Source organism: Sinohyriopsis cumingii, chromosome 13, assembly GCF_028554795.1.
Source record: "Sinohyriopsis cumingii isolate HCF-2022 chromosome 13, ASM2855479v2, whole genome shotgun sequence".
In the NCBI taxonomy this organism is placed as follows: Eukaryota; Metazoa; Mollusca; class Bivalvia; order Unionida; family Unionidae; genus Sinohyriopsis; species Sinohyriopsis cumingii.
Window position 1 is genome coordinate 49679266 of NC_142973.1, and position 13800 is coordinate 49693065.

Genomic DNA, 13800 nt, shown 5'->3' on the forward strand with positions numbered 1-13800 from the left:
TGAGACAAAATTGCAAATTCCCAGGCCCCTGCCGAAGAACATAAAATTATCCGTTTCTAATATAGTTGCGGTAAACCATGGTACGTATCGCGGTATGTTAAAAAATGTCGCGGTATGCCACGGTACAAAGCTCATACACATGCAGAGTAAGTATGAATCGCTGTAAATACGACAAGATTAATACTACTTTCTCATCCAACAAAACCAATGCAGAAATCATACTTTAATACGTTTCCAAGGGTACATACATACATACATACATACATACATACATACATACATACATACATACATACATACATAAGTACGTGCTTGCGTGAGTATATACGAACACAGGCAGAGAAGCAGACTAATATGGCTGGAGGTAGAAAGGAAGAAAGGGTGTAGTTAAATACGCTTTCAAAGTGAAAATAAAATAATTAGGTGTAAGGATTTGTAAAGAAAACACATCAAATCGTTTGAAACTAATAATACGTTTATTAATCTCACATACAACACTTTTATATTAGTACTAGATGTCTTTTTTTCTTGTTTGCCTTTGTAGAAATACCTCTCTGCGTTGTCCGTTGATGGTGTGTGATGCGTATACGACGTCACTTGGTAAAACAAGATACATGTATACGCAATGGCGTCTACAGTAGCTTTTTCGAAGCGCTTTTCCGATCACAGGCGAAAAGGCCCAAACTACTCCGACTGAGACATAATATAAAACTCATTAGAGACATTTCAATTTTTTTTTTACGACTACAAACCGACTCAAGTGACATTAATTAACAAGGCAACTGCACACACCGTTTGACCCCTAGTCAGATTCGTTTTGAGTTGTCATTTAAGTCTTTCTGCTTGGAAGTTTGACGATAAAGTTGACTGATTAGTACTGAAAGTCCTAATAATTTGGCTTCAAGCCTTAAAGTTTATACATTTTCTATTACACTGTACTTCCTTTTTTATATCAAAGAAGTCCTTCAAATCTTCTGGAGAAAATAAGAGCAGGCGTTAGTGCAGAAAATAACTTGCGGGGAGAGTTCGTTTCGAGAGATGCAAGAGATACTGTTGCAGTGCATTTTACTGAGTTATTCTTGCCATAAACCTCATACATGTTCCCATAGTGTGATATTTATATATATCTATTGTAAAATAAGCAGAAATCAACATTGCTTAGACAACTGAATCGGCGAACGATTCCATCTCAAGTTTATTAAACAGAAACACTGATAACAATTTAAGTCAATTCAATTTTAATTAAAATGTTCAAGTCCCTTGAGGTCCATTAACAGCAGTAAATGTTGGTACTTATTATATTTATGTATTTATGTACTTAACATAAGCAACCGTGATAATTGTAAATCTCAAAGATTACTTTAGTATGACACAAAACCTCGCAGATCCTCAATGTTTGTACTCTTGTGAAACCTTTGTCCAGAAATTTAAGAGAGAGAGAGAGAGAGAACTGTTATATATATATATATATATATATATATATATATATATATATATATATATATATATATATATATATATATATATATATATATATATTCCAAGGTTACATGGAGAAACTGAATATAGTATAATTGTCGGATATTCTGTATGTAATATACATGAAAACACAATCAATATTAACGACTCAGAATGAATTGTAAATCGATTTGTTCACGCAGAGACAAGAATCAGGATACGCGAAAACACAAGCCCACATTTAGAAATGTTTAACCATGAAAGTTATATTTAGCCTTGTAAGATTTATGGATTCCTTGAAGATGGCAGGTAATGTTCATAGAATGGCACATTGTACATGTGCACAGGTCCAAATAACATCTTTTCCACTCCGCGGGACTAGCATCTTCTGTTGTCTGTTTTTTTCTTCAAGTGTTACAGAAATTTGTATCTATAATAAAAACATGTATGGACACAATCTTCCAAAATGGCTGCCTGCTCTTTATGTCATTATTGCGAATAATTTTCCGCTGAGTTTGGAGCATCATCTGAAAGAAAAGAAGTTTGAATTTAGTACACGTTATTATATTATTATTATTATTATTATTATTATTATTATTATTATTATTATTATTATTTTGTTATTATTCGTAATGAAAGCTGTGCAATTTTAAACATCAGTTTTTCATCTCATCCCTAATGTATTAGTAAAATTGTATCTGAGATTAGTTACTATGGTTAAAACTGTCTAATTAGAAAAGCTAGGCAGCTAACCAGATAGGTAACTATCAGTAGTAGGTATGTCTTTATGTGTATATATGAAACAAAACTATTATTCATATAAGAAGCTCTGCACAAAGCAGGTGTGAGAAATATTTTAAATGTTTGCAGTGTCACTGTAGAATTTCAGACTTGACAAATATATTGGCAAAGATACTTGATTTTCACTTTTCACCTCTAACCCTGCCATGGTTGATTCTTATCCTGCCCAATGGTTGTCGATTTTTGTTGGCGTTGCTTTTCTCTGATTACATTTCTTAAGACCATTCAAAACCATTCAACGATCCGCATCGTCGTGAGCACGTTGTAAAAGTTGCATGAGACTGCTGCATAATGGATGTACAATACTGCTAAGAGAAATTCGGGTAAATTCTGAGGATATTTTTTTTTTTTTTTTGGGGGGGGTCGGACAAATATATTAGCATATACATGAGTAATTTTATAAATTGTCTTTGGCCTAAAACAAGTCGCGAAAATAAAGAATACAAAAACCATATTAAAACATTAGACAACACTGTCACTGAGTTGTTTCTGTTCAGATTATCATCATGAAGTGAGTTTGTAGTGCAATCATAGAGGCGAGAGGGTAGGAGTTAACCGGCGGAAGAGCTTTAAATAAGTTTAGAATCATTACAGTAATTAAAGTGTGGTGGAGTTGACAACAAAATCAATACAATGAGTGCTTGCTGATTGTATTTCTACATGCCATTCACTGTCAGAGAAGCGAATAAATATTGTACTAAAATTAGTCATAAATTGGTATGACGAGTAATGCGTTTTGAGTTATAATAGTTATCTCCCTTGGCCTTTTGATTTGTACGCGGCTCGATAATGTTAATAATTTTAATGCATGGCGGAACTAGATTCATGATAATAGGAAATATGGATAAATCAATGGTAAAGTAATGGCATAAATTTATTGTCCTCAAACTTTTAAGTTACAGTCTGTCGAACGAAGGTAGAGACTGAAATTACGAGTGAGCCGTACGTGGAACTATGCGCGGACTAAACGATTTAAAAAAAAAAAAACACAGCCAAAAAAAAAAAGAATCATAAAACTGATACAAACAATCAGAGACAAACACCTTTAGCTGCATTACAAATATGTTAGAAGAACTGCACAAACACCGTTGACATGTCTTCTTATCAGATCACGTGATCTCTTCTGTTAGCATTGGTTTCTACAGGGCGACTCCATTGTCAATCAATTGCCACAAGTTTGTACTTCTTTTGCAAAACACTGAGCGAGTTTAGTGAGGTCTGATTATATTGTTTAACACCAGTCAGCAGTTTGATTGCATGCACAGGTGCTCGAGGGGCCCCGAGTGGCCGAGTGGTCTAAAGCGCTCTTCGTTACGGATCACTGCCATCTCACCTCTGTCTGCGGCGGTTCGAGTCTAAGATTCAGCCAATGTGGGCATGTGAGAAAGCTTGCCAGTAGCTTCTCGTGGGTCGGTGGTTCTTTCCGGGGTTTTCCGGGTTCTTCCTCCACCATTAATACTGGCCGCCATGTATAGCCTATCGTGCTGAAAAATGGCGTTAAACCCCACAACAACAACAACACAGGTGCTCGACACGAGCTGGATGACCAGGACCCTGTCCATCATACGATAAAAGAGACTTTTTTGTTTATAGTAGTATCTTTGATCTGATTGCATATGGCACCTGGGACGTCTTCACAAACAACGTTTGGATGGAACTTCCGGAAGATTTGTAACTTTGCTTCATATTATCTTCATAATAGAGCAATAATGAATCGTTGTTCATCCTTCATTCCTTCCAACTATATATAGGGACCGGAATTCATTAATATATGAAATGAGAGTCAATTCTTTTATTACAAACTTTAGACGTTTCTTATATATATAAATAAATTACGGAACAAGTTCTACTATGTCCTGTAGTATCTTAATACGAGGCAAAACAAAATCTTTATCTCGTATTCAGTTAGAGATGTATACCGTCTCTACTCGATTACAAGTAGTGTCAAACGGCAAACATCGAAGATCCTGATCTGCCGTAGCATAATGCGCCAACAGATCAGGGCCTATGTTGTTTGTTCTACTGATTACTCGTAACAACCTGCATAGACCCAGATCTGCTGGGGCTATTGCAGTTGGACTCCTATAGGAGAGTAGATACGGTATTCTCTTATACCAAATAAGAGAATACCGTATCTACTCTTCTATATGAGTCCAACTGCAATCGCCCCAGCAGATCTGGGTCTATGCAGGTTGTTACGAGTAATCACTGACCAAGACAGAGAGCGAAGACATCATCGCAGCAGTCCATGATTTCTCGATTTAGAATCAAATATGTATCATTCGGTGATCTTCACAACTTTTCAGCAAGCAGAAGTTACAGTATTCCTTCTTTAGGTCTTTGATCTATCTAGGACTGAGCGGATTATGCAGAATAAACTTCATTATTTGTATTTATAAGGTATTTAAGTCGATCCTAAGCGGAATATGTACAATATGTTTCTTGAGTTGTATTTTTAAGGTATTTGTCTATCGTGTATTGCAATAATTAAATAAAAAGTAATAAGTAATGATAATAATTAAGTAATAAGTAATAAATAAAAAATAATAAATGATAATAATAACTAAGTAATCAGTAATAATAATAATACTTATGTATTAATTAATAAGTAATAAGTAATAATACAAATTAAATAATAAGTAATAATAATAATACTAATTAAGTAATAATTAAAGATGGGTTCATCGCGAACATAATTTTATACTACTACCCTAATAAATGTGTGAGTGTATGAATATATAAGAACGCAATTTCGAAACGGTTTCCTAACGTTTCGAGAGAAACAATCTCTTCGACACAGGAATAAAGAGCTTATATGCACAAAATAAACGACACAAAATGCAAGAAAAACTGTGGATTCGTGCATGTTAAAATCACAAAAGAGAATTTACAACAAGAGATATAAAAATAAATGTTATGCAACAATAATAAACGAGCATGTTAGCGTGTCTATCATTCTATTCAGCACTTTTGTTTGTAAATTTATTCTCTATTCATGCTGTTTTATAAATGGATACAGCAGTATGCGTTTTGCATTCACACCATCTATTACAATATGTCACAATATATTACTATATGACTAGTAAATCTTGCATATCAATATTCAATTGTGCATTAGTTTCATCAGCTTCCAAATGACTGCGATTTCTGTGTTGTATGTTTGGCATGCCAATTTGTCAATGTCAAGTCTTTTTTGTTTGGAGATACATTTACGTAAGTGTAATAAGTATTTGTTTCCAAATCCAATATTTTTAGCATGCACTTTGTATACACTGAAATGATTTAAATAATAATAGTTTAAATTATAGATGGACAGTACTGATAAGGAAACGACCATCATGTACATCTGATCGCTGTATATAGATGGTCAAGTGTGACTGTAAAAAGATACATATTTTCGATGAATATTCTAACTAAAACGCCTGAATTGTGTTTGTCATGTACTTTGATCGTATAAATTACTTTACATCAAATCTAATTGAAAAATCTTGCTCTTCTTTTAGACAATTTCGGACGATTATTCAAGTTGACTAGAGTCTCTGTTCACAACATCCGCCATGGTTAATACAATTTCTTAATCGCCTTTGTTATTGTGGGCATCAATTTGCTTTAACATTATTCGATTTGATGCGATTCTAGCATTTCTACGTATACCACAGAAATCCAATATACTCTGAATGTTTTTATTCTTTCTTTCTTTTCTTGCATTCTGTTAGACTTCAGAAGACAATGTCAAGCACTGAAGACAACTCACCGTCTATTATTTTTTTAAAATCAGAATCCCCCTTCTGTATCTTCATCAGCTATCTTAATGGTTTACAGATGAAAGATTTTGCTATTGATTATATAGCGATTATGACAACTGAAATAAGTTTGATGAATTTCAAGAAAATGTCGTCAATCAGATGTGATAGATGACAATCTTTCTTTTTTTGGCCATACATCTCGCAGAAAAATAATACATTCAATACATGACGAAAAGCTATCTATTCGAAATATTACTGTACTGATATCAGACAAGATAACATATAGTTGGTTGCTTACATGGATGTGTAAGTGGACGTACAGCGAACATAGCTACATGCCTATCCACTGAATACATTTAAGTTTGGGGTGGGTTTGGGTTCCTTTTTTGCCTTAATAGAAAAAACACGTGAGTGTGAAATTTAATAGGCGTGTCGGCGTGAGAAAATTATGAAACATTTGTTTCAGTCGTTGAGGAAGTTGCAGTGGAAGGCAGTTTATAGAGGTTTAGAGGGTTCTATCAATGATATGTAGCCTTAGAACTTTACTTAACTTAAATAGTAGGCCTTAGAACTTTACTTAACTTAAATATCGGACCTTAGAACTTAACTTAAATAGTATGCCTTAGAATTTTACTTAATTTAAATAGCAGGCCGTGGAACTTTACTTAACTTAAATAGTAGGCCTTGGAACTTTACTTAACTTAAATAGTAGGCCTTAGAACTTTACTTAACTTAAATATCGGACCTTAGAACTTAACTTAAATAGTATGCCTTAGAATTTTACTTAACTTAAATAGTAGGCCGTGGAACTTTACTTAACTTAAATAGTAGGCCTTGGAACTTTACTTAACTTAAACTGTAGGCCTTAGAATTTTACTTAACTTAAATAGTAGGCCTTAGAATTTTACTTAACTTAAATATTAGACGATTAATCAGAATAGTTTATCAATCGATACTTGATAAATGGGAGTTTCTTTAATGTAGGCCTAACGTGTCCTTATTTCTCGGCCAACGAATTGTAAAAGTTTCAAATTTAAAAAAAAAATGATATAATGTAGATGCAAGATCGGTGTTGTGCTTATCCGTATTGGAAACCTCTAGACTGATCAAGTAGACCAATCGAGAGCGACAGGTTTCTATATTTACGGTACACAGAAAATGTCTTGTGAAAGCAAAAGATCATCTTTATTATGAATACGCTTCATCCAATTTAGCCACTACTACTACTATTACTACTACTACTACTACTACTACTAATAATAATAATAACAATAACAATAGTAATGTAACATTGTTAAAGTTTGGTTATTTTTTTTTTATTTTTGGGGAATCGGTGCTTGGAAGATATTTCTCAAACCGAGTAATTTTCCATTTGTAAGAACAAGCGTCATAGAATATAGACTTTATGGTTACATAGATTAGTTTCGTAAAATGGATTTACTTAAGGAATGCTCGTGATATTCTTATGTATAAGTCTTTTTTATTTAAAAAAAATAGGAATAATTATGTGTATGAGGTATTTGGGTTGTGTCGTGTGTTACGTAGCCTAAAAAACTAATCAACGGCCCAGAAAAGCGCTTTAACAAACCATGCAAATTTGAAGGAAGAATAGCCAATCAAGCCTAAAATTAGGGTCCAGTGAATGTATGGTTTCTAGTTGATTAGAACACAATTATTTGCGATATTAGCCAAGTTTAAAAACCATTCAGTTTACAGCGGCTATTTTCCTGAGGTCCGTGGAAATAAGGGAAAAAATGGCGTCATGCCGGTCATACGCATGTCTTCGACATTGCTTGTTAACAGCGAGGTGCTCCTGCTGATATTGTTGTTGTTGTTGTTGCTGCTGTTATTATTATTATTATTATTATTATTATTATCATTATACATTTTGTTAGTGTATTAGAATATTATTCACGTTTACTCGAGTCGCCATTCAAGAAATACGCCGTCTTTTGTTGATTTGAGATCAAATCTGACGGAGAAATTATGTTTCTCTTCCAGCATTTTAGTCCGCCTGACTGTCCTTCATTCTCAATACCCGCATTGGTCATTACCATTTTCCTCGCATTAATTGTTCGCAGCTTTGATTTTTTTCTTCTCAAATTAAGTCCAATTCTTCGATGTCTGGGAATGTTATGGAAGTTCAGTGTTCATTGAATACATTTTCATGCACTATAAAAGTTAAGAAGACGTGTATCTCCGTCTTTCATGCAGTATTTGTTTTTGTTTTTTTCATCACGCAGTCTCATTCTAAAATGGACAGCACATGCCTTCGTAAGCCGACAGGCAGAAGTCCAATACATTCTTTTCGTACTTTAGATGACATACCAGATGTAGTTCCTATGTCCTATACTGTGTGTTTGTAATACACATTTAAATACCTTGATTATCTGCAACATGAAACTTCTTCAGATATGTTTGATTATCTGGAATCGTTCAACTAGAGCAGATACTAAAAACCAATATAGAATTAGAAGCCGTCAAAAAATATCCGCATTTCTTTTTTCGTCTTCCACCCGCAAATCGTTCTAGCTTTTCTTCCTGTGGCTGCAGTCAGGATTTGAAATCTTTATTTATCCTCCCGAACCGTCATTCTAAATATCATTATCTTCTCTCATTCCGTGAAGAGAAAGCTCAGGGTTCATGGAATAGTCCATATTACCTATGAAAATTATGATAAATTGATAATTAAACCCTCCTCTCTTGCGGACTGTATTCATGATCCGAAGCTTTCTCTGTCGTTTACTATTCCTCTTACAACACCATACCACGTATGCTCATTCTCGCACAATATATGTTGGTTGAATTCAATTTACAAGGATAAAGTATTGACTGACGGACGAACGGACACACAAACAGATGAATATGACCTATCCCAATATATTTGCGAAAGAGGGAATATAATCATAATTCGATTGGTCTTGTAAATCCAATTTTGGCACGTGAGCGTCTATTGACCAATATTAATTTTTGTTATCACTAACAAGGACAATTTCAATGTAGATTTTCAAAACATCGCCTCCTTTTATTTAATATTGATTAAATACATTTTAGTCATTCTCATTTACACTAGAGCAAAAGAAAAGTTTCTTTCTAGCTCAAACACAGTAAGTGAACGATACAAAGTACACCAGAAAAATCAGGTACTGGTGCGTAATCATTTGGGGAAGACATTAGAGGGTTCTGCCGCAGTGTGTAAGCAAATGAAGCATTGTTTTTTGTAAACCAGCTAAAGTACAAACCTAGATGTGACCATCCTTCGCCAACCCTCCAGACAGCTGATCGAAATGGCTGCTCCCATGTGCTTGAAAAATGAACTTGAACTTATCCAAAGTCCATTAACTTTAACAGTTATTAAAATAGGAAACAATGAATTAGGCCATAGATAATTCTAACTTGCGAAAGGGCAACAAATGAGGTATAAAACATATTTTAAAAAAATTGTTAGCTTCTTTTTTTCCCAGATTACCTCTGGAGTTTAGAAAATGCGGTCCTTTTAGGGAAAGGTGATTATCTGCAGTAAGGTCAAGCTGCATAGTCTCAAACCCAAATTACACCCATCAATCATACAGGAAAATAAAGGATTTTAACAAAACCAAAGATACATAAGGTCCATTGTTTTTTAATATCATTTTTTTTATTCAAAAATAAAAAATAGGATAACCATTCAGGAAAACAGGAAATTTTTGCCCTTTCAAATCAAACTGCAAATTACTAAACTCTAGAGAGCAACCTAAAAGGATACGTAGCGAGACGTTCTACGGTAAATCCGTCGTTTCAACTATTTATCTAGTATAAATTGGATCTTTTATATCCATTCATTCAATTTGATGCTACTCAACGATGTCTAAATATGGCGTACAAATCTAATATAGTCTATCCCCATACTATTAACAAATTTAGACGACAATGAAAGCCAGCTTAAAGCAGCATTACTCTAGAATTTGTTGTAAATTTGACTTTCCGTGTTTGGCTTTTTTTTCGTTTTGCTCTCTGATAACGTAGTCGTACATGAAGAGGACGCACTGATACTTAATACGCGCACTATTATGTAACTAAATACTAGTGTCCTTATTATTATTATTATTTTTATTATTAAAACATGAAATCTAAAGCTTGGATCTCTTTTCGAAACTTTATTTGTATCTAGAGACTTCCAGTAAATCTATAGGAATTACCAATGTATCAGTGTCCCTCTTTCGTACTGATTGTGGAGTCCCGAAATTAAACTATGTTAAGAAATGTTAACAAACTTTTTATCACTGAAAGCGATAGTCTTAGAATCATGTGTGTACTTAAATAATTTCGTGATGACCGGGAAAGTCTTGCGTGGTATTGTTTGCCTTTGCTAATTGTACAGATAACAATAACAGAAGACTTCCGACTCTGTCGAGTCTCGTTCTGAATATTATAATTATTATTATTATTATTATTATTGTTATTATTATTATTATTATTATTATTATTAGCAGTATTATTATTATGAGCAGTATTAATATTATTATTAGTGGTTGTAGTAGAAGTAGCTGTAGTTGTAGTAGTAGTAGTAGTAAAACATCTTACTGCAACCATCCTCGAATTCTGATTGCACCTTTGTGTGTGTGTGTGTGTGTGTGTGTGTGTGTGCTTAAGAACATTATTAAAATAAGAATGATGGCGACATAGACAATATTTATATTTAAATTAAAATCTCAGTCCATATTCTGCCATATTTCATGCAGATACTTTTGTTACAGACTGATTGCACTGCACTGTAAGTTGTTCCTGCTTTTATCGTTGCTGATCGTGTTGGAGTTTACACTGTTGTTGCTAGTGATGGGTTATGTTGTTGTTGTTTTCTTCACAAAGCTGTTGGTCTCACTTTTTCACTGGTTTATTCTACGTTATGTAAATCACATAGACTTTCTACGACATGATCAATATTCATATTCCGAGGTTTTCATAATAAAAATGCGTTCAAGTATGCATATTTTTATCCAACTTGAAAATTTATGAACTTTCACCATTTTATACATGCGTTGGTCAGTAAGAATCGCACAGAATATGACAATTAGGGAAATAAAGAATTTTGTCGCTTCTTCTACTAAATTCCAAGGGCCATCTTGAACGGTCGAAAGCAAACAGTCCATTCGTAAACAAGTAAACAAAAGTCATGTGATTTAAGGTTCATGGACGACATAATGGAACGTTGCCTATAACGAAAGAGACCATCTGAGATAAATGAAGGTGACTACATGTTCCACAATAAATAGTGCTGTCATGTGAATGCATCTGACTAATGATTCAGCATCATTATATAGTTCCTACAATAGCTGAGTGGTCTTAGACAAAATGGTAAATAAAACCGATGTCCGTTGTAATACAAGACAAATCACAGTTTTCTAACTGCTTAAAAACAAACAAACAAACAAACAAACACCAACAAAACAAAAAACACACAAAAAAAAAAAATAGCGCGCATTCCACTGTAAGACGTTCAAAGTGCAGAAATATAAGCAAGAATACCTGAGTCATAATTACGATAAGACTTTTGTCTTTTCTTTGTTTCAATCGTCACGCAGTAAAACACAAACTAAGAATGGCATTGCAGAAAAGCTGTAAAAATTATCTGATGGTAGACCTCTCTTCCTGCACTTTATGGGTCGTAAATCAATAATTCTGACCTGTAAATTACCTAAACAAGACAGGAAAATCCAACATACAATTCTTATGTGTCAACAAGGGAGCGATTGTTCCATAATTTAAATTATGGTAAAGTCTGTGCTATATTAAGATAGCTGTTCGATTGACAGCGCTTGGAGCATGTACTTCACGAAGCACATTGGGATGGTCGCTTTCTGGTGTAGGTATTGTAGGATAATATTTCTAAAACAAAATGTGGACTGTGAATCAAACGAGTAGAGATCCATAAAGTCTAGGACCGAAAGAACTTAAGTCTACAAGACTTCCTAATGCATTTGGTTTTGTCTTCAAACCCAACATTATAAATATGAGTACATACTTATTCACGTCATTGTATGACATCTTGTATATCTCTAGCCTAATAGCTTATTGTTAAAAATTACTAATTGTCATTTCATTACATTTTTTGAAAAGGAAAAGTATGAAAAAAGACTGCAAACAGTAAATAATGTAGGTAATGCCACATCGAAATATTTGACACCAGATGAAGAAAATTAGAGAACCCTCTATTTATCTTAATTATACCCTTTTGTGATATAAAAGGGTTAATATACAGTGAGAACTGACACCCTCATGAATAAAACACCGACTCGTAGTAGACAGAATAAAGTTTAGCCATTAAATCATTTACAATAAAGGCTGTGTATTTCCTCAAAAGGTAGCAGTGTGTAGGTAATATGTAAACTCTTGACAGACAGATACAGACCACGTTCGAAGACTTTAGTTTTTAAACAGAGGCTTATAATATTTTCCATGATTCCAACCATAATATATAGCTTAAAGGCAATTGGAACATTTGAAGAAAGAGAGTTTTGTTTACTAAATACTACCTTCCAATGTTAAATAGGTCCTTTTGCCAAGCGTAGGTAGAAATCTATAATCTGGTTCTCTCTTTCCAAGACGAGCCGCAAATGAGTATTTGTCTATTCCTCTCATTAGCTTGTTGTTTCTGGTATGTCTAACACCGCCCCAGGGAAAGAATAACGATCTTTTGGATCTCTTTCCAAGTTGCCCATACAAACTTTTCATATCAAGTCTTCCGCGCTTACCAAACTCTCTGTCTTCATCAGTAACCGAGGTATCACCACTGTCGGCGTTGTCTTCTGCCACATTCCTTCCCAAGGATCCAGCTAACGGATACGAGTCCATTCCTTGTCCATTTTCGAGATTTTCAGCAAATGGGAACAGGTCTTCTCCTCTTTTGCCCAAGGTTCCAATCAAAGAGTATTTATCCATGGAAGGTCGTTTGCCTAGGTTACCAATGAATGAATACCTATCCATTCTGCCTCTTCTTTTGCCAAGATTGCCAATGAAAGAGTACCTGTCCATGCGTCCTCTTTTCCCAAGGTTTCCAGTAAACATGTATCGGTCCAACCTACCGCGTTTAGCAAGGTTACCTAAATATGAAAAATCCATTTTACCCCTCTTTCCAAGGTTTGACAAGAAAGAAAGTCGATCCATCCTCCTCTTTTCTACGTCAAAGTCGTCTACTTGTTCTAATTCATCCAAGCGCTTTCCAAGAGTACCCGCAAACGCAAATCGATCCATTCGACGTTTGGCTGCATCTAAGTTGGAGAGTTTATGTGATAACTGGGAATCATAATCTTCTTTTGCAGATCCTGTCTCTCCCGGAACTGCTTTTATTTCTTTATCTTGTCCTATATTATCCATGAATCCAAATTTGTCCAGAGAACGTTTTCCAATAGCAGAAGATGTTTTTGCTGAGGCAGCCTCCTCTGTTATTTCTTTGCCTACACACGACGTGCATGATATGAACAAAAGTAGATGAAGAATCAAGAGCAAGTGTTTCCGTTCATTTTCCATGTCTGTTAACTAGGCTGCTGCTGCTGCAAGAGAGAGAGAATAAACTCATAAATTGAACATCGAATGATACTACAAAATTACTATTTTGGGGATATTTTCCCATGTATGTTGTTAAATTTGGTAATAATAGTCTTGGTCCAGTGAAAGCTTCCTCTTCCAGTACTAATGAAGCTAAAACCAGTAAGTGTACACAGTTCTTAGTTTCTTTTATGGCCTGTCTAGAAGGTGCAAAGTCAAAAGTCGCATTTAGATTTTCAGACACAACATCTATCATTTCAGCCGCCAAACG

The 13800-nt window shown here is 34.4% G+C and overlaps 1 protein-coding gene across 3 annotated transcripts in view; it reads right to left on the minus strand.

The window, feature by feature from the left end:
• Nucleotides 1–457: 457 nt before the first annotated feature.
• Nucleotides 458–13800, minus strand: part of LOC149785521 (uncharacterized) — a 61706-nt gene continuing 48363 nt past the window's right edge. Inside the window, exons 2-3 of one of the 3 annotated variants that reach the window (XM_089979323.1) lie at nucleotides 12518–13531; nucleotides 458–1985 (exon numbers count right to left, since the gene is read on the minus strand). In XM_089979323.1, coding sequence (XP_089835449.1) covers nucleotides 1948–1985; nucleotides 12518–13511 — 1032 coding nt within the window. In that variant the 5' untranslated portion in view covers nucleotides 13512–13531 and the 3' untranslated portion in view covers nucleotides 458–1947. Of the gene's footprint in view, nucleotides 1986–12517; nucleotides 13535–13800 lie in introns of all 3 variants that reach the window. The other 2 variants (XM_089979324.1, XM_089979322.1) reach the window with 2 other exon arrangements.